The 26,703-nt window shown below is 54.7% G+C and overlaps 8 protein-coding genes across 8 annotated transcripts; 3 read left to right on the top strand and 5 right to left on the bottom strand.

The window, feature by feature from the left end:
- Window positions 1-620: 620 nt before the first annotated feature.
- Window positions 621-6,851, bottom strand: DOCK1 (Dedicator of cytokinesis protein 1; the record flags this gene model as incomplete). Its single annotated transcript, XM_036635195.1, has 2 exons — window positions 621-1,252; window positions 1,301-6,851. The coding sequence occupies 2 exons, from the start codon at window positions 6,849-6,851 to the stop codon at window positions 621-623; spliced, it is 6,183 nt and encodes a 2,060-aa protein (XP_036500622.1).
- Window positions 6,852-14,365: 7,514 nt separating this feature from the next.
- On the bottom strand, window positions 14,366-14,646 carry CGCS363_v003347 (uncharacterized protein; the record flags this gene model as incomplete). The annotated part of the gene is made up of 2 exons (XM_036635196.1): window positions 14,366-14,372; window positions 14,444-14,646. The coding sequence occupies 2 exons, from the start codon at window positions 14,644-14,646 to the stop codon at window positions 14,366-14,368; spliced, it is 210 nt and encodes a 69-aa protein (XP_036500623.1).
- A 212-nt stretch (window positions 14,647-14,858) lies between these two features.
- Window positions 14,859-16,389, bottom strand: fap1-6 (L-pipecolate oxidase; the record flags this gene model as incomplete). The annotated part of the gene is made up of 2 exons (XM_036635197.1): window positions 14,859-16,170; window positions 16,232-16,389. 2 exons carry the CDS (start codon window positions 16,387-16,389, stop codon window positions 14,859-14,861), a joined length of 1,470 nt encoding a protein of 489 aa, XP_036500624.1.
- A 1,392-nt stretch (window positions 16,390-17,781) lies between these two features.
- On the top strand, window positions 17,782-19,580 carry qutD-11 (Quinate permease; the record flags this gene model as incomplete). Its single annotated transcript, XM_036635198.1, has 4 exons — window positions 17,782-17,920; window positions 17,978-19,072; window positions 19,122-19,467; window positions 19,520-19,580. 4 exons carry the CDS (start codon window positions 17,782-17,784, stop codon window positions 19,578-19,580), a joined length of 1,641 nt encoding a protein of 546 aa, XP_036500625.1.
- Window positions 19,581-20,121: 541 nt separating this feature from the next.
- CGCS363_v003350 (putative 2-hydroxyacid dehydrogenase) lies at window positions 20,122-21,247 on the bottom strand (the record flags this gene model as incomplete). The annotated part of the gene is made up of 2 exons (XM_036635199.1): window positions 20,122-20,643; window positions 20,705-21,247. The coding sequence occupies 2 exons, from the start codon at window positions 21,245-21,247 to the stop codon at window positions 20,122-20,124; spliced, it is 1,065 nt and encodes a 354-aa protein (XP_036499595.1).
- A 766-nt stretch (window positions 21,248-22,013) lies between these two features.
- CGCS363_v003351 (uncharacterized protein) lies at window positions 22,014-22,435 on the top strand (the record flags this gene model as incomplete). Its single annotated transcript, XM_036635200.1, has 2 exons — window positions 22,014-22,294; window positions 22,381-22,435. 2 exons carry the CDS (start codon window positions 22,014-22,016, stop codon window positions 22,433-22,435), a joined length of 336 nt encoding a protein of 111 aa, XP_036499594.1.
- Window positions 22,436-23,092: 657 nt separating this feature from the next.
- Window positions 23,093-24,084, bottom strand: CGCS363_v003352 (Meiotically up-regulated gene 14 protein; the record flags this gene model as incomplete). The annotated part of the gene is made up of 3 exons (XM_036635201.1): window positions 23,093-23,490; window positions 23,543-23,800; window positions 23,853-24,084. The coding sequence occupies 3 exons, from the start codon at window positions 24,082-24,084 to the stop codon at window positions 23,093-23,095; spliced, it is 888 nt and encodes a 295-aa protein (XP_036499593.1).
- Window positions 24,085-24,809: 725 nt separating this feature from the next.
- On the top strand, window positions 24,810-26,327 carry ydcJ-0 (Uncharacterized protein; the record flags this gene model as incomplete). Its single annotated transcript, XM_036635202.1, has 1 exon — window positions 24,810-26,327. The coding sequence occupies one exon, from the start codon at window positions 24,810-24,812 to the stop codon at window positions 26,325-26,327; it is 1,518 nt and encodes a 505-aa protein (XP_036499592.1).
- Window positions 26,328-26,703: the final 376 nt, after the last annotated feature.

The raw sequence follows: 26,703 nt of genomic DNA on the forward strand, positions 1-26,703 counted from the left end.
CGCGGGCACGTGGGCTTGTGGAAGCTGGTCAGATGGAAGGAACGATCTGTCAGTGTGTGGACTCTCGGCAAGACAGGCTGATGGTGATTTATGGACCGAACAAAAGTCCCTGGGTGCAGACCAGAGGGTCTTGGTCCAGACGTGGACCACGCAGTCCCAAGCGATGTGTAGCGGCTGTGCTGCGTTAGAAGATGTGACGGGTCTCAGCCTCGTTAGGTTCACCACTGACAGATAGACAGATAATTGTGAGACTCCCATACAAATGGGAGAGGAAATTATTATTCACGAAGAGGAGAACCAGACAAGAAACTGCATCTGCTGCGCTGTGGCTGTCGTGCAGATGTGGGGGATCCTACAGATACATATCCAGAACACCATCGCCCCTCCCAAACCTCTCATCGCCGGCGAAATTCGCGAAAAAAGCCCATAAATATCCTGAGCCCACTGTCCGATCCCTGAAGGCCATCGTGAACAAATTTGTACACATCCGCCCCTTTCCTGATTCAAAGACACCTTGTTTTTCTTTTCCCCCGCCCGAGTCGTACTCACGACACAGGATACTGCCACTCCCCCGTCGTCTTGTTCATGTAACCCAGCTGCTCTGCCGCTGCCGTGAAGTCCTACTCCTCGTGCACGCTGCCCATAGCACCGGCCTTGTTGGACTTCTTGCCCAGCTTCAGCATGCTCAATCTCTTGCGAACGCTGCCCCGCTTCACGATGCCAAGGGGCTCCGCAGGCCGCTCGTCTCTATACTCGCGCTCCTTTTCGGTGAGGTTTGTGCCCATGTCCGAGCTTTGACGGCCGCCCGAATCCGTCACCCACTCACTCGTGGCATCGTTAACGGTCATGATTCGCGGTTCCGTAGACGGGGCGCGGAAGAAGCTCGTGCGGCGGTTCTGGGTCTCCTGGGTCTTGCTGAAGCTGCGGCTTCGGCTGCTGACAGTGTCGTCGACTTCCCCATTCACGTGGACATCGCCGTTGGTCTGTTGCAACACCGGAGATTCCTTCTTACGGCCCCCAAGGAAGCTGAGGCGCGTTCCGCGGCCTCTGACGGCAATTGGTGCTACTGTCGCCGCTTCTTCAGCAATCACGCCAGTGGTTGTGATGACACCAGCGAGGCTCTGGGGCTTAGGAGACACCTGTTCCGTGGAAGGCTCGGACCGTCTCCAGGTTGGGGAGGCGGTGGATGAATCGCGGGAGGGTTGAGGCGGCGCGAAGAGTGCAATCTCGGGGGCGAACGTGCTTTCGAAGCCTGGTCTGGTCAGTACAAGGGTTTTGGCAGCGGAACAGGACAACCTACATTGCTGAAGTTCCTCATGTCTCTCGTGGAGGATCTCATTTGAACTCCGAGCGAAGGTTGCCAGGCATCTCTTAATCATGATGGCGTGATCGACCAACGCCATCTTGATCGCGTTGTCCTGCGGATCGAGCTCCACCTCTTCTTCCTCTTCCTGCTCTTCCGTCTCGTCGTCCTCGTCATTCTCTTCGCGGGGAGCGGGCAGAAGCTGACGGTAGCAAGCAACGCTGTTCTCGGATTCAGGGTTGACCGAAATGCTGATAGCATCCACGAGCAACTGTGCGTTCTCTTCGTCTCCGTCAGCGATCCTCTTCTCGAGGATCGTCATCTCTTGCGTCTTCCTGACGATACGTTCCAGACCGGTTTCGCGGGCGCTGAGCTTGATCTCCTCGGTATGGACGATCTCGCTTCGGCGGAGAATTGTGGGGAACGGGTCGGCCGTGGTGAAGATGAGCTTCTCAGCGAAGTGCTCCTGAACAGGTCCAGAGGTGCTTCGCTTAGAAGACACGGAGAAGCTCTGAGGGTGGGCGGACAACAGGTAGTCGCGGATGACCTGCTGAACGCGAGCGCGCTGGAAGACTTGATGAGTGAGGTCGCGGTGAGGAGTGATCGCGGAAACGACGAGGAACTGTCCTTCTACGTCGTCTACATCGCCTCCGGTGACAATCTGGGCAGAAGGATATTGCTCTTGCATGCGGTCCGTGAAGGCAGCTGCACGCTCTGTTGGCGAGCCCTCGTAGACAAACTCCTTGTCACGCAGGCTGGGCGGGAAGCCCAGGCCCTTGTACACAACCTTGAAGTACTTGGGCACCAGCTTGTCGCTCTTTGAGATGGTCTCGTAGATGGTGGCAATGGCACGCTCAGTGCGGGCAAGCTTGGCGAAGTCGAAGATGTTGGTTTCGTACTGGACTCGCAACTCTTGATAAGCCGCGAGTGCGCTGCTCCACGCCTCGCCGTCCTCAAAGTACTTGATCATATCGAAGTAGATGCGCTCTTTGCGTTCGAAGTGCGTCTGAGCAGGGAACTCGGGGTCGTCCAGGGCGGGAACTTGCTTGGTCGGATCCCATTCGTACAGGTCAGCATGAAGGCGAAGCGCCAAGCCAGCCTCGCAGTTGTTCCTCGCTTCGCCTTGCAGGATGGCCAGTTGGTGGACATAGCGGATGAAGATCTCCTCCTTTTGCATGTCTCGAAGGAACTCCATCAATCTGAGACGGTTGATAAGATGCGACGCTTCGCTTGTGACGTCGCCGCTGTGAACAGCCACAAGCAGGTCAAGAAACTCGTCAACGGTCGCCATCAGATCACGCAGACCGGCGTAGAGAGGATCGTCGGGAATTGTCGACAGGGGGGCAAACCTCTCCAGAACCTCGTTGACGAAAAGCTTCTGCAGAATACTTTCGGTCAAGGGCTTTGACTTGAAGTAATGGTCGAGGCAGTCGATCATCTCAGTCTGGATGACGGACAAGTCTTCGCTCAGAGTCCACTCGCTGACGATCATAGTCTGCAGCACCTCCACGGCCATCCGGCGAAGACCTTCGTGCACACTAAGACAAAGCTCGACAATCGGACCGACCAAGGTTGGGACGTATTGAACTTGGTAACCGCCCATCTTGGAAAGACCGTAGCGAGCCCGCTCATCGCTGCTCGTCTCCCAACCGATTGCCTCCCATGTTCGCCTCAGCAGCTCGGCTCCATGCTCCCTTACGTCACCGGCGATCTTCCATACGGCCCTTCGCTTCTGCTCGGGGAAAGTCTCCAGGGCTAGGGACGGGCTGCCAACAAGCTTTAGCATAGTTGTGAAGAACATCTTCCAGAGTTCTGTATTGAAGTTCTCGGCCTCGTCGGGGTGCGGTAAGAAGGACTCCAGCAAGATGCTGGACAGGTATTGCAGTGTCCTCATGGTGGACTTGTGGTGGTAAATATGTACGCTTAGCCATTCGGGCGGGAAAGCCTCGCCCAATAGTATGCTCATGTGCACGCGAAGGGTATTTTCTAATAATGCAGTCAGGTCGCCTTCTGTCAATTCCAGTTGCATTCCGCTTGGTGAATTCGAGATGGCAGAGAGAATGGCGGAAAGCTCAATCAATGCCTCATCAAAGGTGCATTCTTCCGCAATCGGCTTGGAAGGAAAGGGGTATGATGTCGGGAACAAAAGGGAAAGTCGGTTGCGTGGCTTGATGTTGGTGGAAACTATGGACAAATAAGAATCGATAATCTTCGGGAGGTAGTCGGGGATCTCGGCGCCCAAGTTGTCGATTTGACTGGCGAGAACAGAGCAGCAAAGACGGACTTGGTCCTTCCACAGGTCGGTGACGTCCTCGGAATGGCCCCAGTGAGGCGAGATCCAGCGGACAGTGTTGGCAGTGAGGGCGGACTTTTGATCAGGGTGTGAGAACATGTCGAGCTTGGAGTAATTGATGATTAACACAAGCTTGTAGAGCACCAGCTTGCCCTTGACGTCGGCGCAAGAGTCGAGGAAGTCGATCGCGACGTGAAGGATCTCTTCAGTCGTCAACAGTCCTGTTAGCTCCGGAAGCCATGTGTGGAAATGTTGGACTGCCAGTGTCTGACTGCCAACAAGGACCGGAGCATGGTTGCGCATCATGGCGTCCAGGGCCTTGAAGATGTTCCTCAGCTCGCGAGTGAAGCCCGGAGTAGAGCTGGAAGTCGTGATGCCTATGCCGGCTTCCTTAGCCTTCTGCTGGCCTCGCGCATGAGTGATGAACTTGAGAATGTGTCGGACGACCTTGAATGTAGATCGAAGTTTCCGAGAGATCTCAGGCTCAGTGGGCTTCTCTAGCAGGCGAGTGAAAGATCGGACGAGACAGGCTGCGGCGAACGGGTAGTTGAAGCGGCTCTCGGCGTACTGATCAACCAGAGGCCCCAAGTTGAATCTCCTGTCATGCACAATGCCAAGCACCCTAACCAGGGCAGTGAGCACGAGGTCTTCAAACTCGTCACTCCCAGAGTGTTCCACCAGAATGCCGAATAGAGCATCAAGAACGTCGCTCAGAAGCTTGACAATCTCAATTTCTGGAACGAAGATGACGTGCTTCAGCAGAGTCTGGATGTCCTCCTTGGAAGTGTCCTTCCACTTGATCAAACCCAAAACGATGCGATCTTGAGAGAATGTGGTGCTGCATAGGTAAGAGTCGACACGGAGGATTGCCAAAGGACCGGTCACTTCTGCCGAGTGTTCGTCATCACCTCTGGCGCTCCACTGTAGGGAGAGGTAGCCGCCCTTTCCGGAGGGGCCAGCTTGAGCTGTGGAAGTGTACTCATCCATCTTGTACAGAAGCAGGGCGTGGGAGCCATCTCGGACGAAGGCCTCTTGGTTCCACAGAGGCATGTGGGAAACCGCGAACGGAGCATTCGGCATCTCGGATACGAACATGACAATGTGCGACGTGAAAACATCCTGTGGTGGCACAGCAAGCCGAACGGTCTGACTCCAGTGTTCCCCCTTGTCTACTGCGGTAGATTTCCACGTGGTCACGCCCTCGGTGTTGGACGACGAGTAGATGCAGTTGGGGATCTTTTCTCCACTGGTACGTCGCACTTCGAGTGTAACCTGCAGATTGTTCCCGTGTACGCTGCTGGACAGTGTGGTGGGATTCCCTGCATATCGGGACAAGAGGTTCTGCTTTGACAAGGTGGCGTTGTCAAGAGTGACGTAGATGTCCGATCTGGCCTTGGTTGGGGCACCAGAGAAGCCCATCTTGTTCGTCTTGCGGACTCCAGCCAGGAGGGTCGGTGTTACCTTCACCAACGTCTCGACGTCTGGGTGGTTGAAGGACTTTAGGTGAACCTGTACTCGCTCGGCTCGACGCGACTTCTCATAGTGACCACTTGGGCTGTCCATAAGGTCACGGATTAACATGTCCCAGTCCTCGTGTAAGCCCTGCTTCTCTGTAGGGAGCGAGAGGGAGGGCGCCCAGACGCTGACGACCTGCTCAACTTCTTCATTCTGCTTCATGACGGCGTTGAGCTTCAGCACACCAATGCCTACAGTCCGCTCTGCCGTGTGGAAACCTGACCCTGCGTCCATAGAGCCTCGGCTCCTTGATCCGGCCGTGCTAGGTGGCGCGGCACTCTCCTGGCTGTCGTCTTGAGTTCCTGGACGGCCTTCCTGTGTCTCCGTCACGGAATCGAGTCGTGATGTTGCTCCACCTCTTGAGAAGGCCCGCGCAGTCTTCGATCCCCACATGAGACTTCTTCTAGAAGCCTTGTTGCCGCTAGATGAGGGGGGCTTGGCGGGGTCCTTGTGCGCACCCGCGTCTCGGGACTTGGAACCCGATCGTGAATCGGGCTTTCCGCTGGGCATAACTTGTTGGCTGGAGCGCACCTTGACCACGAGATAGAGCTCTGTTTCTGCGGATGCGACGTCGCCGATGTCCTGCGACGAGAGATCGGAGAATATTGTCCTCGTTTGGCCCGACTTGGCAAGACTGCCTATCGTTCCGCCAGGGGGTATGTCGATGATAAAGCATTCGGAGAGGGCCGCCGCCTGGCCGCCAACCGGCTTAGCCACGAGGTAGACAACCAGCGAAGTCTCCTCGGCAGATGCGCCGGCGAATCCCTTGACATCCACAAGCAAGTGATGGAGGGCTGTGGGCTCGGTTGTAGGTTGAGGGGGCTCGTCCAGGACGCTCATGATGGACTGGAGCTTAGTCACATCCACCACTGAATCATCGCCCGTCAGTACCCTTCCGCGTTCAGTCGGGTCGCGAACGATAACCTCGCCCCCGCATAGCTTGTTGACGCGGACCAGATCCCATACTGTCTTTTCTCGGAGCTTGTCGTACTCGTGTGCGGTGAGGACGTTGTGGAGGAATTGCTGTCTGCTAAAGTTGAGTGTGGTGATTAGTTGTGACAATTTGTCGAGGCGGCCATACTGCCGCGACAGAAGCAGTCCGTGTAGGTTGGTCGAGTGCCATTCTCGTAGGCAACTAGCAATTTCGTCGATTAGGGGCTCTGCTGCTGATGTTGGGGTCTCGTCGCCGATTTTGAGCATGGGCACCGGGGCGGCAGGTCGAGGGGCGTCAGGGTCTCGCTTCACGGGCACTGAGAGGCGCCCCTGGGTGCCATTGGGAAGTTCCTTGAGTGGCTTGCGGCCCTTGATCTCAATCTTGGACCCTCTTGTGCTCTCGATCGACTTGTGCCCGTCTACTGGCTTCTTCTTTTCGACCGTCGGTGTAATACCGCTCTTGCCCGAGTCACTTCCGATGTGGACGTCGCCGTTCTCGTCGCTGGCAGCATCTTCGCCATCTTCCGTCTCGTCGGATTCGCCCAGGACCTCGCGCACCTCTACGCAACTCCTAGGAAAGATGCCGCTGAAGACTCGGGCCTCGAGAGTCTGACCCTTGACGGAAGTCAGTCCGGCCAGCAGACTGGGAGGGGCCACCAGGTAGCCGCGCAACCAGTTGCCGTCCGGGGTTTCTTCGATTATGTACAGCTCATCGCCGATCTCGAGGGGCAGGTCGGCCGGGCCCGAGGCGGCGAAGGGATATGTCGCGACGGCGAAGGCGATTCGGGGAAGGGGCTGCCAGGGCATTGAAGACTCGGGGGGGTCGACGTCAGGCGCGAGGCAGCGTCGTCGATGTCGAGGTCGGGTCGGGTTCGAGGAGGGAGGTAGGTAGGAGAAGGGTAGATGTCGTGTTTTGGTTCGGATGCACCTCGACTTGCGTCCGATTCGGGGTACTTCGAGTCGCAGAGCAGCCAACTGGCTTGGCTGTTTGGAGGTTCGGTCTGGCCTCTTGAACGTGTGGACCCTGGCAGGGCTGCGCGTGGTTGAGGTGGCCTCGTGGGGACGATCGGCTATCGCTTCATCAGGGACAGGAGAGCAGCGGGCCGGGTCGAAAGTGAGTGATGTTCAGGCACGGCGTAGGTAACCGTCGGGCACGCAAGACCACCGCAGATAGGTGCAGCAATCGGGCGATACGTTGCGAGGAGCGTCAAGAGTGACGGAGGCGGGAGGCAAGGTAGTCGTGGGGGGGAGGGGAGGGTGTCGAAGAACACGGAAAGAAGGTCGAGAAAGAAGCCCGGCGTGGATCGACCAACGATTGACGGGGGTTTGGAGGTGAGAATGCGCGTGTTGGCGAAATGTGAATCCGTCGCACCTGACTGAGGCCAGGCTAGGTACTTCGAGGATGCCGTGGGTAGGGAGTTGGGAGGGTGGGTAGCAGCGCTGCTTGCTGGTCGGTCCCGTCTCGAGCGAATGGAGGAGTCCAATTCCAAAGGGGATCCGTATTTCCTGCGCAAGGAAGAGAATTCCGGCGGAGGGAAGAAAAAAAGAGGAGGGTCGGTTGTGGGAAGGCGGCAGCTGGAGACGACGGTCCGGGGCCCAGGGGTTAAGGTAGCGGGGAAGGGGTATCAACAATAGAAGGAAGAATCGGCAAGGAAGCGAATTGGGCGGACAGGAAGTGAAGCAGCCGTGAGTGAGAGAAGAGGAAGAGACAGGACAGAAACAGGCCAGAGGGAGGAGGGTCGAGTCGAGTCGAGTCGATGGAAGGAAGAAGGGTCCAAAGTAGTGGTCACCTCTACGATCCAGGGCCGTTGGAGGTGTCTAAAACACCCGTGTTGGGCGAAATTTGGGTCTGAGATGCAGGAATGAAAGCAATGAACCAAACAGCGGGAAGGCGAGCGAGGGGTCGTGCTCGTCCGGTGCTGTGCTCGTGGCTACTATCGACGACGGGAAGGAGCAAAAGGGAGCCGGTAAAGGTGGCAGATGGGTATTACACAGAGAAGAACAGGTACAGTCAAGTCATTCAAATGTGCAAATATCGCACACCTGCAACTGCAACGGTCGTCAGTCGTTGGCAGGTTCTTTCCGTTTGGAGGTGAAGAATTTCTCTGTCGGAGGTTGTTGTGGACGAATCTGGGAGGTGCAACGAGCATCAGCTAATGGCAGCAACGACGACATTGCCCAGACCAACAAAAGCAAGAGCCCCTGAAGCACACAGGAGTGACCGCCAGGAAAGGGCAAGGGCGATTGTGGTGGTGGTGGTGGTGGTGGTGGTCAACACCTGCTCAGCCAGTAGGGCAGCTCCCAGCAACAGCAGCAGCAGCAGGAGCAGCAGGTGCTATGCGTGCCGTGCCTGCCTCCTGGGTTCAGTGTGCGTGGTTGCGCGTGGAATCCCTGGCAGAATGTGCCTGAGCCGCGCTGTGAGTGGTGGGCGGCCAGAATTGACTTGGCCCCGGCTGGAGCAGCCACAGCTTGGGCGGCCTTGTGAGTGGTCGAGGGGCGGCAGGTGTGGGTGGAGAGACAGGGTGCGCATGGGCCATCAATCAATCAGAGGGAGGACTGGACGGGGAAGGAATGCAACGAAATCAGCAGAAAAAAAAATCAAAAGATTAAAAAAAAGGCTGAGCGGCATCGACGCATATGCACTTTAGCAGCAGTGTGCACAGTCATTGATAGCATCCATACTATGATTACCTGCACATACTTTGCCAATGACTACTGCGGTACAGAAATAAGGATCAGATCATCTCGAGATGGTGCTGCTGCTGACAAGGAGTCCGCCTCTCTCTCTCTCTCTCTCTCTCTCTCTCTCTCTCTCTCTCTCTCTCTCTCTCTGCTGCACTAAGAGCACCCGCACAACGCTGTTGCACACAGCAAAGAGGCTAAAACACAGACTCCGAGGCTACCAAACCATGTTCATGATCAAGTCATAACGAACGACATATTGGGACTGGCGGCCAAACATGTCGCGTGTTTGTTTGTTGGCCCTCGATAGCCCAGCCAAGCCGACGACTTATTACTTCAGGCGAGACCGGCAAAACGAATTGCGATCGCTGCGGCAAGGGTCGCATCGAGTCAAGCCAGGTCTTTCGTAGGGCGGGATTCATCACAATCTGGCCCAATTGACCCCAATTGACAGCGAACTGTCGTGTCGCTAGCCACGATGCCAGCAGGGTATGTCCCGTCCCGCCTCAAACCGGTCCAGCAGAGGACGAACACCCGCCCTCGAGATGCCTGCAAATGCGCCCCCCATGGACGTGGATGAGCGTCATGCGCTTGTCGATGATGCAGGTGCGCCTCGACCTTGGACCCTGGACCCTTTCTTGGGAGGGAAAATTCAAAATTCAAAATTAGAGCTCAGCCCAGACGGCGCTGAGCAGAAAGAAGAAATTCAAAAGAACAAACCACGGGCACAGACGGGACTGAGAGACGGGCCTAACGTACTGCGTACTATGCTACGTGTGGACAAATAGCCGGCATGTGATTGCAGACTGCCTCTAATTGCAACGACAACAAAGCACATTGCGATGGCCTACGTTTCAATTGCCTTGGGTCTCCTTTGTCCACGCCCGTCCACTGCCACCACTGCTGCAATGCCGTTGTTATTGTCGTTTCTGCTGGCTGCCGGTTCTTTCAACAGTCGCGGCCGTTTGGTCGTTTGCCTCAGCCAACTCAGCGTTTGGTTTGGCAAGCCCACCCCAATGGTCGTGGCTTGCTCTTTCTCTTTCTTTCCTGCTCTGCTGGGCTGGCTCCTTCCCCAATTTGGGAAGATGCCAGTTGACCTGAGGCTAAATCACACAAAACAGGTGGATCCTTATAATGAACGAAAAGCTTGTGGTTGGCCGGGCCCGTGTCAGTATTTGGCCCGGGCGCTCGCTAGCTGTGCTAGTGCTGCTAGTCCCCCGCTATGCCACGATCGGTACGTACACTATTCCCTCCTGAGGCGATAAACGTCCCGGGGGTCGTCCTTCCCGCGCGACGGTCTGCCCTTCCATTGGAGTCATTGGAGACGGGACCTGGCAGCAGGTGGACTGACGGCGCAAGGCAGTGGCGACCTGTTGTTGTTCCTGCATTTGCTGGCTGAGGTGCGTGCTCTTGCCTTGCCGTGAGTGTTTGCTGTGGGCGGGTGCTGTGTGCAGGACGGGACGGCAAGGGAAGGGAAGCTGCTGCTGTGCCTGCCTTCCTTCTTGTCACTGGCTCCTGCCGCCAGCTGCGTCCACCACTTGCACTTGCACTGCCTTCCCGTCATTAATTCAGACGAACACCATCGATTTGTGCATCTCCAGTTTTTCTCTCTTGCAAAATTGCTTCAATTCCTCAGCAGCCTCGCTCACCTGAAAACGACATCAAACTTCTGATTACCTCCGTCTTCTTGCCCAGGCCCCCACGCCATGGCCCCCAAGTGTCATTTTACCCTTCGCACCCGCCCAGCGCAATGAATTTGCGTACCCATCCACCACTCATTGTGAGACGCCGACATCTTGGAGTCCCGTCCGACTCCCCTCCACCCTCCCCTCTCCTCCCGAGAGCCCAATGTCACCAGAATCCTACCTTACCATCCACAGTCCAACCTCCGAATACTGACTCACCAGCCTCCGCCATCCACGCCCGCTCTCACCTCCGAACCGACGCTCGGACCTGCTGAGGTTGGAATGCGCGATATCCGATGCCACCCAAGGCCTTTGGGATGTGTTCGTGCGCCTTGGAAACACTCCAATAGCGTTCGAGAAGCTTTCAACCATTGCCTCGCCGCATCACACGTGCCTCGGCCGCAGAGGGTGGCCCAACGTCGCACGCTACTTCTTGCTGGCTGGCTGGCTGGCTGCTGAGTGTGTGTTTTGTCGGCCTTTTGCCAGTCGTCGACTGACTCCCCGGCTCTATTCGGCGACATTCTTATCAGCGCGGCGTCGCATCGTTTTCGCGTTCGCGCAATCGCCCTTTTAAAATATCCCCATCGACCTGATACCTCGACAGACGCCTCCTCCAGGATTCCTGTCCCGGGAAGATGGAACATGCGGCCAGTGCACCACAAAGTTGAAACATTCCTTCGCCTTCGATCTGTTTTGGCAATGGGGGGGACGCGCCCAAACGAGGAGGGAGAGCTACGGGCGGGGAAAGATGGGTGCTCCCTTCGTTCGTCTCTGTCCGCCGCCGCCGCCGCCGCCGGCTCCGATCTTCTTTGGGGCACATAAACCATAGCTCGCCTCCGAACGAAGCGCCGAAATGACGCTGTCGCCGCATCCACCCCGCCATCACCGATCGGACTGTGGCTCCATGGGTTCACGGCCTTCAAATCTCGCACGCTGTTCCACCCTATCCGTACCTAAGGTACCTTGCGCTCTCGGACGTTCACCCCGCCCCCTTTTACGCCGACGGAGAGCTTTCATCGCAGCTTGACACCAGCGCCAGCAGGCATTCCCTGACTTTGCCGCAACACTAACCATCACCACCATCTTCGAATGAGGTCTGGTAACCTGCTACCGCTGATTGCGCTGTCCCGTACCGTCGAACGGCATTTCCGATTAGTCTGGCAGGCCCCGATCAGGCGGAAGATAATCTGCAAATCTGACAGTGTACTTGCTGTTGCCATTGACAACGCTTCGATAGACTGACTGCCAATGCTCGGTTCGTACCGCCCACGTGGCGCTGGCGTGGCGCAAAATCTCCTGCCATGCCACGGATACCTTCACGATAATCTGCCACAATTCCCCCATCGGGCCTGATCAACGCCCGCCGTCCGCAAGACTATGGACTTTGTCGAACCATTCATTCATCGCGCCTCCGAGGTGTTCGGGTGATACGCCTCGCTAACCCACATCATCGGGTTTTTTCTTCTTCCACACGGGTGGTCTGCCGTTCGATCCGCTTGCTCGTCATCTCATGTCTCCTTCATTGTGCAGCATCTCGTGCGACTTTGAAGGTGTCATAAAAAACTCGCTTAAGTGTGAACCACCTCGGCCACCAAAACTTCCGCTAGACGACCGAACCACATTGCGGTCTGTGAACAGGCCAATGTATGTGGGCATTCGTCATCACCCTTTTCTCATCTGCTGCCAAGACGACTGTGGAAAACTTCCTTAAGTTCTTGCGGCGCAGCGATCCTGGTGTAAATCCACGTGTAGTTGCCGCCTGTTTATCTTGGTTTTTGACTTTCGGCCGATTCAGATGATGGGCGCGGCACTCTGATCCAATCGCATCCCCGTGATTCAACGTCAATCTTGCATGCTGGTAATTACACGTTTATCTTGCAGCATCTCATACCAGCAGTGGCACGTGGTCGTCTAGATTATCTGCCTGAGCACTGCTGCACATCAACGTGAAGCATCTTAGTCTCAGTCGCCCCTTCTTTACAGGCTCCCTCGCGACTAGACATACTTAGAATTATGAACTCAGCCTTGTCCAACAGCTCTACCTCACCACTCCCGCACGTGTTGACATTGTTGTCGACGGCCCAGTCTCGTCCTCCAGAGCATGGTTATCGTAGACAACAAGATGAGGAGGCCCTCCGCGGTACCACGCAAGGTGAGGCGCGAAGAGATTGCTGGCTTTTATAGTATCACGAGTTGAGGTGTATGCTGCCTTTTCACTGGACCACACAGTCAGGTAGGCTCTTGAGACATTACGGTATGGAGCAACTATGTCTTAGTAAACCGCGACAGCGCTGTTTGGAATAGAGCTTGTCATCTTTTGAGAATGACTTGAACTAGCCTGACGGACAGACGCAGGATGGCGCCCCAACATTGATGTTGAGAGTACACGTGGGGGCTCCTGCGACTGACTATATGCTCCTACTATACTTCAGCGGTTGGGACAGGAGATGATCGTATATCACAAAAGCTTGTGGGAGTCTTCATAGTCCCCAATTCGTGGCCATCCTTTTCTTTCAAATAGTCAATCACGATATGAGACATCGATTGCATTGCAGCCATGAAGATCTATTACACACTGAATCTATCCCATTTCCTTCGTAATAGCCGCGATCTACAAATATCCATAGCGCCGTCGAATTCCTACTCCCAGCGCAAAGACCAGATAGTTTTGCTACTGCAACGGCTTAAAACGCGAGGTCCCTGACTCTCGAGTAAAGGGAGAGAGTCAGAGGCCCCACGTTTCGAACCGTGGGTTGCAGATGCAAAGTGAAAAAATGAAGAGAAAAAAGAAGAAGCAGAGCTTCAAGTCCCAAAAATTTGTGCAAGCATGCGTGACACTCACCAAAGGGGGCTAGGGAACCTCCGAGATATAGCTGCTGACCCGAGTCGAACCGATATCCTGTTGCATCAGTAAGAAAGACAAAAGAAAAGTAGAACAGAACAAAACAAAACAGCAAGGGAAAACGGCAAGGAAAGATAGCAAGGAAAGACAGCAAAGAAAGATAGAAAGAAAAAAACAGCAAGGAAAAACAGCAAGGAAAGACAACAAGGAAAGACAGAAAAGGAAGACAGAAAAGGAAGACAGAAAAGGAAGACAGAAAAGGAAGACAGAAAAGGAAGACAGAAAAGAAAAACACAACAGCAAAGACAGCGATGCAATAGGATATTGGTTCGGCCGAGGACAGTAGGCATATCTCGAAGGTTTCGTAGCCCACTTCGGTGGTGTCAGGCTATGCTGCGTATGAAGAAAGGAGAGAGATTTCGATTTAGTCTTGATGCTCGGGGAGGTTTATATAGATACCAAGGGGGAGGGAGTATGAGCCGGGAACGGTTTCGGTGGCAGAAACATGAACCTGTACAGACCCTTTTGCCTTCCATTTCCATTTTGGATTGATGAGTCTATACCGTAAAGGTTGTAGCTTCTAATGCATCCAGTCCTGTTACCACCCACAAGGTGCCCGAGCATAAGACCTCAAAGGTCACCGGGAACCAATTATTTAAATGAAGCACTCGTTTCAAAAACCACAAAGGTTACCTCGAAAAAGGAATTTATGACTTGGCCATATATGTTATTGCTAGACCAATATGAACCTTTTTAATACCAAATACCTGTGTGTCCGCAAAACAACTCTTACTTGGCTCGAGACATAACTATTCGGAACCACGGAAAAAATGAAGTGTCTTCATTCATAAACGCAACAAGGTTGCGACACAAGGTACGAAACGGCCAAACCCCATCCCCTTCTGCGAGAAGCCAACAAGCCGATGCATCATGCACAGCGACGGAAGAAAGAACGATGGTATCGTGTCGTTCCGATTCAAAAAACGAAAGGCTGTCGTTTGTGAGAGGCGAATTGTCCGCTGCTGGACGAAGAACCAGTTGTGGTCAATATTAGGCCTGAGTCGCGAGCAATATGCATACGTGCGTGCCTAATGTAGCGGCCTGGCAGCGTTTCAAGCCCTTACATCGCGGGCATGCCTTCACAACTGTTAACAACTTTGCGGCGATTTGAAGGAGCTGCAACAACGTACCGTCTGGAGGCAAGCTTGGATTTGTCGGCCTCGATCGCCCAAGTGTTGTCCTGAATCGCCTGAGCGTCGTTGTCGACCCACGCGGAGCCAGGGACAGGAACTCCCGGAGTTGCGGGTGCGCCGTTGTTCCTGTAGGGGTGAATACCGGCGGAGGCGAAGCCGGCGCATGCAGTGACCGCCATGACGAGAGTGGTGAAACGCATTTTGTATGGTAGAACGTTGATAATCGAGTTGAAGGTTCGTTGTTGGTCGTTCGGTCTATGGCTAGAGGAGTTGTTAGAGAAAGGTGGAGGGAATGGGAAAGATCGGAGGTAGGTGCGCCGGAGCCTCTTTTAAACCAAAGACACGTAAATAGTAAGGTTTATTATATATGGCTTCTCGCCATAAAACGCCCTTGATAGATATCTAGAATCGCTTAAAGCTTTGACTTGACACCACCGCCAACCTCAACCTCGGCGGCCAGCGGGACATTACCCAGAGCCCTTTCGCCCTTGCTACCCTCCATCAAGACATTGTATGGCTTTTCATCGGCCTTGATTTGCCTCCACTTCCACAGTTTGGGCGGAATCTGGTCCTGTCCCTTCCCCTCGACCGCGTCCACCACCCAGTTGCCAATGTTAGGAAGGTACTTGAAAGCGTGTCCGCTGCCGCCCGTTGCCACCATCAGTGACTCGTCCGTGCCGGGCACGTGGTCGATGACAAAGTGGTTGTCGTAGCTATCCGTGTACCAGCAGATCCTCGAGAACGAAATATCGATACCCGCCTCGCCCAGCTCCGGAAGGTTTTCCGCCAGAAAGGCTCGGATGACCTTGAGAGCCTGTTGTGGTACCGTCTTGATCCGCTCGTCGCCACTACCCGCGACAGATGACCACCGCGTGACAGGCACGCTGCGCTCTTTGCCGTCGCCCTGGACAACAGGGTTGGTGTACTTTGTCCCGCGGTACCCGATCTTGAGCCAGCCGTTCTCGTCGCGCGGGAAGCCGTACAGCCCGCCCTCGGCGCCGTCGCGGATCTTGTAGGTGAAGGTGGGGAAGTTCTCGGGCGCGAAGCGGTCGAAGAGGGGCGACTCGCGGGGGATCTTGAGGAGCACGACGGAGCCGGCTGTGGTCTCGCAGAGGCCGTCCATGGAGGGCAGCAGGGACGGGGTCCAGCCGCCGCAGGCGAGGATGGTTAGCTTTGCGGCGTGCGTCTTGCCGTCGCGGGTCTTGATGCCTGCGACCTTGTTGTCCGCATAGACGAGAGACTCCAGCGCGCCGGCTTCAGGGTCGAGGATGAGGTTGACGCCCTGAGAGGCGGCCTTGTGGAGGGCGAAGCGGCAGGCTTTGTCGGCTACGGCCATGCCTCCGGTGGTGTCGAGGACGCCGGCTGCCTTCATGCCACGTTTGAGGCGGCGGAAGGGGTCCATGCCGAAGGCGAAGCCCTTTTCTTCGGCGATCTTTTGGTGGGCGGGGGAGATTGTGATGAGTTGGGTGTTCTTGTGACCTGCTGCTTCCATGTTGTCGACGGTGTCTTGCTCGAATTGAGGCAGAGATGCCGAGTCTGAAGCGGAGAGGTTGCCATTGTTGACGAACACTCGGTCTGTGGTTTTGAGGCCGGGTGGGAGAGTCTTTCCCGTGACTAACTCTTCGTTCCACGCGTTCCAGCCCTCAAGAGCTTCAATTGTAAGGCCTTGGTACTCTGTTTGAGATCCGTATGCTGAGCGGATGATTTTGTTCATATCTGAACGGCTGTTAGTTGATGGTTCAGAACACCGGACATATGGACTTGCCTGCTGAAGCGCCATCGCACCCGTTGAAATATGAGTACAGTGACTTGTGGTATGGCTGTTTATCAAAGACTGTCACGTTTGTGTAGCCGCGGCGGGAGAGGTGCACCGCGGTGCTTAGTCCGAAGATGCCTGCGCCAACGATGATGATGGCATCATTTTTCTTTGGTGGGGGCGCCATGATTGATGTTTACGGCCAGCGTCTATTCGTGGGGCGGGACTAGGATTATGAAGATAAAAAAGTGAGGCTGTTTCCGCTCAGCTTCCTCCAAAGCTCATGCACGAGTCTTGTAACCGAACTCAGTCGAGAGGAGCGTGCGTGGATGAGCAGCAACTACTGAGACAAATGGTCTTCAATGAGCTTGGCTTAACAACAACCTAGCCTGCTGATGGCGGCGAGAAGAGACCGAATATCCGGACCTGCGTCCAATCAAGCACTTCGGATTCTAATCAGGCCCATTAACGCGGCTGCAACGCGTATGGCACGATATTTCGGGTTCCGCCGTAGCACCACAGCAACGTGGTCGGCCGGTCGGGGTTCGCAACGGACAAGGGCAACAATGCGGGGGAGGCGGGGATCCTATTGCGGATTGAACCCCCAACGAGCGTTTTGGTAGTGAATATGTCAGTGATTCATGTAATCTCCGACTGAGACTAGCAGAGCATGTTCTCGGGAGGTAGCGAGGTGAATGTGAAGAGAAACAAAGAAAGCATAATGAGACTACCTCGATATCATATGTAAACTGTTAGACAATCCCTACATGCAACGGCCCGGCGAGTGGAGTTCCCTCCGCTTCGTTATCTGTCCGGCGTCACTATCAGAGATACTTCACCCTCTAACGCACACTACCGTGTTGTTGCCGGAGACCAACCCTTGTCCTGCCTCCTCGCTAACGCCGTCGAGGTCCGGTCCCGGCAGCTGATAAACTGCACCCCGCCCCTCATTTCATCGCGGCCTTGGTCCCCCCTGCTCGGATTGTCCCGGATAAGGGTCCAGGGGGCTTCTGGTTGGCGCACCCAGTCAACCGGTGCAGAGCGCGTGTTACTCAAGTGAATTATGGCGAGGAGAAGAGAGCACGGTTCACTTTGAGGGGAAGATTCTTATCTCCCAAGGGGCTTGGCTCGCGTGAGGGCCTACGCCAACGCCCAAAGGGGGTTGAGCAGAATGGAAGTATCCGCGCAAGCACGTTTTCCCTGCTCTACCCCAGATTTTCCAGCATGCAACTACGAGGACCGACGAACCTGACAGCCGGGTCTCTCTTCTCCTCGGTTGGGACGAAAAGCAGCGTTCTGGATGGGGAGCTGGGGCCCGTCTTTGTTGCTTTAGTCTTGGCTTGCTGATAACGTCCGCCTGACCGATAGACAGGACAGAACATTATGTCGACTTGTCGATCTGCATTATACATATCCTGCCTTCCTCCTCTTGCATCTCTTGACGATACACCCCGGTGATTGGTTGCGACTCCACGGTTGAGTCTCAGAGTTGTATCGGTGCTCCCGTCTATCTTTCTCCAAAAAACGAAACACACGAGCGGGTTTAGGCGTGATTGCAAGTGTCACCGCATCCATCAAGATGGCCATCAAAGAGGTCTTCACCGAGTCGACTTTCGCCAAGTACATCAAGGCAATCCGAGAGTCCCCTAGGGAGCTCATCGCGAACCGCAACCTTCTTCTCACGGCTGCCCTCTATGCCACGAGTGGCATTCCCATCAGTAAGTCACCTTCAACATCCCTCATCCAACCGGGAACAGCTCTAACGTAATGGACAGCATGGGACCAAGGCTCATCATCCGTCGTACCCTCACTTCCGGGCTTCCAACAAGACTTTGGCATCACCTCAGCCACAAACCCTACACAAGTCTCCAACTTCATCTCCTTCGTCTACATCGGAGCCGGCATAGGCGCCGGCCTCTCCTTCTTCCTCAATGACCGTATCGGACGCATGTGGTCTTACCGCCTCTACATGAGCATCTGGATCCTTGGACAAATCATCGCCTCGGTCTCCTTTGGTCACCTCGGCGCCCTCTACACGGCCCGCATAGTCTCCGGCCTGGGCATTGGCGCCTTGACGGTCACCGGACCCGTCAGCATCGTCGAGATCGCCCCCACAGAGATCCGCGGCCTCTTAGCCGTCTGGTTCAGCGTGGCCATGCTTCTATCCCTGACCGTCTCCGTCTTCATCGTCTACGCAAGCTTCGTCCACGTCGCCGTCGGCCGGATGCAGTACCAGCTCGTCTTCTTCGCCCCGACAATCGTCATGGCGATCCTGATCGCGCTAAGTTTCTTCCTGTACGAGAGCCCCCGCTGGTTGTTCATCGCCAGACGCGACGATGAAGGAATCAGCAACTTGATCACCCTGCGAGGCCTCCCCGCCAGTCATCCCCGTGTGGCTCACGAAATTGAAGACATCAAGATCCAGATCGCCAAGGAGGAACAGAAATTTGGACGGAACCCTGGCGTGTTGGTTCTGATGAAGGACGCTTTCCTTGTGCCCACGAACCTGCGACGCGTTCAGCAGTGTGTGCTGTCATACGCTCTCGCGCAGTTGTCTGGAGCGAACAGTGTCACTTCCTACCTCGTCCCCATCCTTGCCATGGTGGGCGTCAGTGGAGGTACCTCGCGAAGCTTGTTCCTCAGCGGCATGTATAGCATGGCCAAGTTCTTCTTCACTCTGATTGCAAGCTTCTTCTTCATCGACGCCCTCGGTCGGCGCCGCAGCTTGTTCACTGGAATTTCCATCCAGATGATCTCTGATCTGTACCTTGGTGTTTTCATAAAGTATCGTCAAGAAGGAACAGTTGCCCCTGGTTCAAGCGAGGCGGCTATTGCAGCCATCTTCATTCATGGCTTCGGCTATGCCGTTGGTAAGACATTCCCAGCGTAACGTAACAGGCCTTTATTAACCCCTTCCAGGCCTGCTTGTTCTACCCTACGTCTTCGGCGCTGAACTATGGCCCAATCACCTCCGGTCTTTCGGCAGCGCCTTCTCCCAACTCTTCCACTGGTTGTTCTTCTTCGGCGTCAACAAGGGCATGCCTTCGTTGCTCAGCCAGACGCACAATTGGGGTGCCTTTATCTTCTTCGCGGGATGGTGCTTTCTCTCACTGGTTTATGTCTACTGTGTTGTCCCCGAAACGTCTCAGCAGAGCTTGGAGCAGTTGGATGAGCTGTTCAAGGGCCCATGGTGGAATGTCAACCGCAGGGCCAAGCAGATGAAATTGCAAGCCCAGGCAGCCGTAATTGATGCCCAAGAGTCCATGTTAGTATTCAACTCTCCAGATCAAGAATGCAAGCTAATCGGTATAACTCAGCAGCGAGTCTGATTCCAACGTGGCGAAGGACAAGTCACAAGCCGTTGCCCAGAAGGTCTAGATCCGCATAAACTCTGCGAGGCTACCGACTGTACACATGCATAATCTGGGCCTACAGAGGGCTTCTAGATATACTCTCAGATATAGTAACAACACGTGAAATCCCAAAACTCGGCCATTGTGATAGCCTAGTCCACGAATTTTGAAAAGAGCCGGGCTCCCGAATCACAGTTCTCAAGTGCAAAGGTACGAGTCTATAGGTCAACATACTCATTTATAAGGTTTCGGGGTTTGCGACACTCAAAAGTCACAACCAGGTAGTAAAGGCGGTGGTTATAGTGCCCAGTTTTTTTGCTGTGTCGCGACGTCAGATTTACTAGTCACACCCAGCAATGATCTACTTACGATGGAGTATCTTCACGGTAACAGATGCAAAGAGGTGACGATCATCTAGACTTTTCATTAAGCATGTCGTTTACTAATAGAAGTCCTAATCCCTTCGAATGAAAGAAGCCCCGAGGCTGCTCGTCCAGCCTTTCATGTATGCGGCCCCAGCTATCGCTGCTCTATGTACCTGTGTGAATGCGAATTAGGGAAATTGATCAACTGGAGAGCTTCTCAGCCTTCCTTTTAGTGATGTCAATAACAGGCGAATTAGGCTTGCCCGTCTTGAAAAGCGCCCTGATGTTTTCAAAGCATTCCCTCTCCGCCTTCTGGAACGCCATATCCGTCAGACCTCCGAGATGGGGCTGTGCGATAACATTCTCGTGGTTCAACAGCTCGAGGTCAGGGTTGGGCTCGTCACAGAAGACGTCCAGGCCGGCCCGCGCAACCTTGCCGGACTCAAGCGCGTCCTTCAGAGCCTTCTCGTTGATGACGGGACCGCGCGCGGTGTTGACGACGAAAACGCCATCCTTCATGGCAGCGAACTCGTCGGGGCCAATGAGGCCTGTTGTCTGGTCGTTGAGAGGGCAGTTGAGCGACACAATATCTGACTGCCCGAGAAGCTCGTGGAGGGAGCTGCAGTATGTCGCGTTGTATTTGGCCTCTTCTTCCGCGGGTAGCTGATGTCTGTTGTAGTACTTAATCTTGAGGTTGAAAACCGCCGCCTTCTTCGCCAGGTACTGCGGACAGAGGATGTTAGACATTGTGCAACTCCGTGACTCGATCGCGGATGACACCAACCTTTCCAATGGCTCCCATTCCCACAATACCCAGGGTCAGCCCAGAAGGATCCCTTCCAGGCACGAGACCAGGCGCAGCCCTCCACGTGCCCGCGCGGGCGCTTCTCTCTGCGTTGCTCGTGTTGCGCAGCACCGCCAGCGTCAGGAACATGGCCATATCAGCCGTCGCCTCAGCGACGGCATCGACGGTGTTGCAGAACCACATGTTCTCGGACGCCATCCACTCGACGTCGAACTCGTTGAATCCCGCGCTGGCGGAAGTGATGATCTTGCAGTTGGGCACAAGCGCGCTGAGCAAGCCCTCGTCAAAGGGCTCGTAGGGCGGGGTGCCCATGCGGATGATGAAGGCGTCGATGGGGCCGTCTTTCTTGATGGATTCGGGGAGCATGGCTATCGTCTCGGCGCGATTGGTGGCTTCGAGGACGGAGTAGTCGAACTCGGTCTTGAAGTCGGCGAGGTAGTCATCGCCGACGAACTTGGGAGTGCCGAGGGCGACGACGCGGGGCTTCTTGGAGCCGGTCTCGTCTATGCGCGTGGGAGCCATTGTGAACAAACTTGTGATGGAATGGAAATGATGGTGATGCGATTCAACAGCAAGAAAAAGATGAAGAACAGATCACAGAAACTGCTAGATGGCGCAAGTTAAGACGCGGGGCAGAAATATGGCGGGGTACAAAAGTTGGGATGCGACGCGCGCTCCAGACAGCATAGAATATTAGCAATAGCTTTGGGCAGCTTTAGAAATAGCTGCGAAACGTATGTCCCGGGAATAGCGAATAATTCTTGCTCTCGACACACCCATTTGCCATCAAATTAGGCAAGTCGCGTGGCATAACAGCATCCGGTTCGTCCCTTTCTTGCTTTGCTCCGGTGGGCGGCCGATGAACGGAGGGATGAAGCTAGGTCGGATTCTCCCGAGCAGGGGTGTCCCACACGGTGACATTGCTGGCGTCGTGCTCGGGAAGAGCCGAGTCTAGGGGATGTTGGCCGGAGCCACTTCATTTTGTCGTCTTTCTGTTACGTATTTGATGCGGGGGAAGTCTGTGTGTGTAGCACTGTTTACGGCATCTGCTCAGGTGATTGCATTTTGAATATCTTATGTCTGGATTATTGCTGGGATTATTGATCAGTTGAAACTCGATGAGGCCCACGAGTAAGATTCATTGAGTGGGACTTTGCGGGGGGCCAACACTGCAATTGAAGCGACAGCTGCCGTGCTGCGAGTTGGATGCCCCAGACTATAACGACGGCACTTTGCGAGACTCTGCAACACCAAGGGCTGAACATTCCGCGACTCAAATCATTTCGACATGGCCGATTTTGCGGACCCGGATGCTCTCCCTCCCCTGGGCTTCATCTCCATCGACCTAGACATCCACCGTCCCCCGGGCGACCCATACAATGAGAAGACGTGGCCGTTCCCGCTGATTCGTGAGATGGCTGAAGGGTCCAAAGTGTCGCAGGTTGTCAGTTCTGATCAATATGACTCTGCCTTCATCGACCGATTTGTCGACGCGGGTCTTCGGTTGGCGGCGCGGGGATGTGTGGGGATCATCACCAGCTGTGGCTTCTTGGCCATGGCGCAAGCCGAGTGAGTTTTGTGAACTCCGATTGAGTTGGAGGGTTTCAATGTTAACGATGTCCCAAGTCTCGCTGCAAGGTTGCCCATTCCAATAGCAACCTCGTCTCTGGCACAACTGCCCTCAGTCTTGGCCCTGTTGCCGCCAGATAGCTGTGTTGGCGTTCTAACATACGATGAGACGAAGCTTGGGCCGAAGCATTTAGCCAGTTTTGTACCTGATTCTTGGATGTCGAGAGTAATAGTCCGTGGAGTTCCTCCAGGTGGTCATCTGCGAAACATTATTAGGGAGAACGGCGCACCCTACGTCCATGCCGATATTGAGGCGGAGTTGGTGGATACTGCGAAAGAATTGATCAAGAGTCGACCAGAAATAAGGGCGGTGGTGTTAGAGTGCACGAATATGCCACCATCATCCAAAGCAATTCATGCTGGACTTGGAGGGAAGATACCAGTGTACGACGTATATACTATGGGGAGATGGTTCTATTCGGGCTTGGTACGACAGACACCGCCGGGTTGGGTGGTATGAATTAGGTTTTAATTGTTCATTCTCAAAGACCGAGGTACTTCATTATCTAGGAATGTATATAGAGCAACGAGTATTCGTGAGCCTCATACTATTGCCGCAGTGTTTGTTAAAGTACCTAAGACAACGAAGTAATGATAACTTGAGGTTGCAACTCAGCGAACGCTTCATATAACGTCGAGTCAACATCAGATCGTGGCCCCTTTCTTGGGTCCCTCGCCACACGGAACGAAATGGATGATTGCATCATGAAGCTTGCGTTTGTATCTGAATAGGGGTATTTACAACAGGAAGTCGCCGCCAGACTCCTTCAAGATCAACTGGTACTCCGGAACGAACTGCATGTACATGACTTCAGGTGTCCCGGTACCGTCCTTGGTGTACTGGGCCTCCTCATCATCGACCAAAGTCTTGTTCAGACCACTTGCGGCACCATTGCTTCCAGGCGCAATGGCGGACTCAATCAGAAGCTGCGATTGACAGGCACGCTCAAGAGCGATGAAGAATGCAGCGGCCTCGCCGATCGTGCCACCGCAAGTAAGAAGGCCATGGTTCTGGAGAATGAGGTTCTTGTTCGTGGGGCCAAGGTTGTCGGCGATGCGCTGGCCTTCTTCCTTGGCGAGCACGACACCCCCGAATGAGGGGTACACGGAGAGATCGTTGTAGAACATGCAGGAGTCTTGACAATGAGATTAGCAAGCGACGAGGTAGGTGATGGCTTGAGTCCTGACCTTGATTCAGCATCTCGATTGGTCTGCCGAAAGTGCTCCATGCCCGACCATAGGGGCTGTGCATGTGGCAGGCAGCGTTGATGTCCGGTCGCCTCTTGTGCAGGGCCGAGTGGATCATGAAGCCGGCCGTGTTCACGGGCTTATCGGCGCCGCCCAGACGGTTGCCGTCCTCATCAATGTGGACCATGTCCGACACCTTGAGAACGCCGAAATGCACTCCATACGGATTGATCCAGAACGTCTCTGGTCTTACGGGGTCTTCGCCAGCGTGTTAGTCGACGAAGGCTTGTGTTTCCCTTGGCACACATACCTCTGAGACTGATGTGCCCACTGCTACCGTCCGAGAAGCCCAGCTTTGCAAAGATGCGGAAGGCAGCGGCCATCTGTTCCAGCTGCCATTGACGTGCGGCCTCTTTCGACTCCGGGACGGGGATCTGATGGAGTCTCTTCACCTTGCCTGTCGACTTTCCCGAGTCCAGCGCCGAGGCCGGAGCCGGTGCGGGGGCCGGGGCGGGAGTAGGTTCCGTTGCGCTGGGCGACATTTTTGTGTGGAATGTGACGGTGAAGACAGGGTCAGAGTTGCTTCAAAGAGCCTGGCCTTGCGCCTGTTTTCTCAAGGTCCGATTTATTGAAATCGCTGAAGCCTCAATTCTGAAATGCAGACGATGTGCCGCTGAATGATGTCTACTCCGCACAATCGAACCCTCGTGTTGGATGGCACGGATAAGCAAATAGATGTCGCCATCCTCGGAAACCCCCGACCCCGCCGCCGCCGCCACTAACCGTCATTCCTGGCTGCACGCCCCCCTCACAATGCCTTATCCATGTCCGGGATGGAGAAGCCCCGCACCTCCATATCAACGTAATCCTGCTTTGGGCTTATCGGCAGCACCCGGTGAAGGGATTGGTAGGTGTCCCGCGATGACCTCGGTGACGGCACGATTCGGAAGCCGGCTTCCAGCTGAGGTGAGCGAAGCAGCGAGTGTTGATGTGGGTTCAGTCGGCTCAAGGCTCGGGAGGAACCATGGGCGTCATGTGAAACTTGTTGACACCTTCCGAACTGATCGTATGACCGAGAGCACTGCAAGAAACATGGGACGGCTGCGCTTTGAAGCTTTGTTCGATCTTATAAGGGAACAAGAAGCGGCCGTCTTATCTGAATAGCGTCCAATTTATCAACTATAACATCACCTTTCCGTTGGGCGTGAGAAGTTGCGCCATTCCACGCGCCAGTATATTATTTAAGAGAAACCTGCCGCATCTAATCATGTCTTCCGGTCTGCTCTCCGCATCCCGTGCCGTGCCTCCGGGACAGCCGGGGCCGGATGCCGCCTACGTCGACCCCGACACACTCCGCACCACCTTTGCCCTCGCAATGTCTACTATGTACAAGGCCGAAGTTCCCCTCTATGGCGACCTCATCCAAATCGTCCAGAAAGTCAACAGAGATGCACAGGCAAGAAAGCTTGAGGGCCTCGAAGGCTCCGCAACGATGGATGCTAGCATCGACCGTCTTACACTTGAGAGACATGGTGCCATTCGTCTTGGAACACCCGAAGAACTACACACCGTCCGCCGCATATTTAACCTTCTCGGCATGCACGCGGTCGGCTACTATGACCTGTCCGTTGCGGGATTGCCGATGCATGCAACATGCTTCCGTCCAACATTGCCTGAGTCTTTAGAGCGCAACCCGTTCCGCGTCTTCACAACACTTCTCCGCCCGGAGCTTTTGAAATCTGGTTCTGCACGAGGCGTAGCACTGAACCTTCTCAAGAGACGAAACATCTTTAGCGACGCCCTCATTGACCTCCTCGATATCGCCGAGTCTAGACAAGAAGGTCGCTTAACCCCTGAGCAGGGAGAGCGGTTCGTCATCGAGGCTCTGCGCACATTCAGCTGGCAGCCTTTGGCTGCAGCGACACATGAAGAGTATGCTCTTCTTCGCGACGAACACCCGATTTTGGCGGACATTGCCTGCTTTCGGTCATCACACATCAACCACCTCACACCTCGCGCCCTCGATATTGCCGCCGCCCAAGAGGCAATGCTTGCAGCTGGCATGGCCGTGAAGAGCCGGATTGAGGGTCCACCACCGAGGAAATGCCCCATTCTCTTGAGGCAAACCAGCTTTCTAGCACTGCAAGAGGGAATCCAATTCGCTGTTTCTGGACGAGATGAGTTCGTCGACGGATTCCACAAAGCGAGGTTCGGTGAGATTGAAGAGAGAGGCGCTGCTGTCACACCTGCAGGCAGGAAACTGTACGACGAGCTTCTCGACGAGGCCATGGCGAAAGCACAAAAAAGTGGCAAGGTTGAACCATCTGGTGTAGATCAAGTTTTCAAGGAGACTTTCGAGAAGTTCCCTGACGATTGGGACGAGCTGCGTCGCCGCGGCCTTGTTTACTCGGAGTATAAATGCGCCGAGGGTGCTCGGGAAAAGCTAGCTGGCATTCCGAACCTTGAAATCGTCGACCCAACCTCCTTACTTGACCAGCTTGTCTCTGCTGGAGTACTGGAGGCTCTTCCAATTACCTATGAAGACTTTCTTCCGTTCTCGGCCGCTGGCATCTTTCAGTCCAACCTTCAATCCAGTACCAGCACCAGCGACTCGGCCATGGATGAGGAGGACGCAGCAAAACCAGACTTACACGGTTACGAGAAAGCTTTGAAATGTCATGTGTTGGATGCAAACGAATTATATGCTCAGGCGCAGCGCAGTAGTTTGAAGAGGTGCGCCGAAGAGTTGGGTCTTAGTCTTCAGGACGTTTCTAGGTTTCTATAGGTGGAGTGCATCTTTCACTTGTGAAGCCGAGGACTTGGTGTACTCTTAGATCCTTTCATTTATATTCAGCGTTAGCCAAATGGCTTATTTGTGATATTTCTTTTGCTTTCCTTGGGGCTTAAACCCGCCAGTTAAAGTAGCATGCAATAACTATCGGAAGGTGGGAGCAGCCTATCACAACCACACCCGACACTCCCCGGCACACTATGACAGCAGCGACTGGATGGTCATGATGCAGTTGGCAGAACTCGGAGGAGCCCCACTTGCCTGTAGGTGCGCATTCCCGAGCATCTCCTCATCAATGCATGCAGAAGGGTTCTAGATACATCGGACATGTAAAACCGAGACGCAGAGATGATCATCATGACGAATGACG

Source organism: Colletotrichum siamense (assembly GCF_013390195.1).
Source record: "Colletotrichum siamense strain Cg363 chromosome Unknown KSG_Cg363_contig02, whole genome shotgun sequence".
Classification (NCBI taxonomy): Eukaryota; Fungi; Ascomycota; class Sordariomycetes; order Glomerellales; family Glomerellaceae; genus Colletotrichum; species Colletotrichum siamense.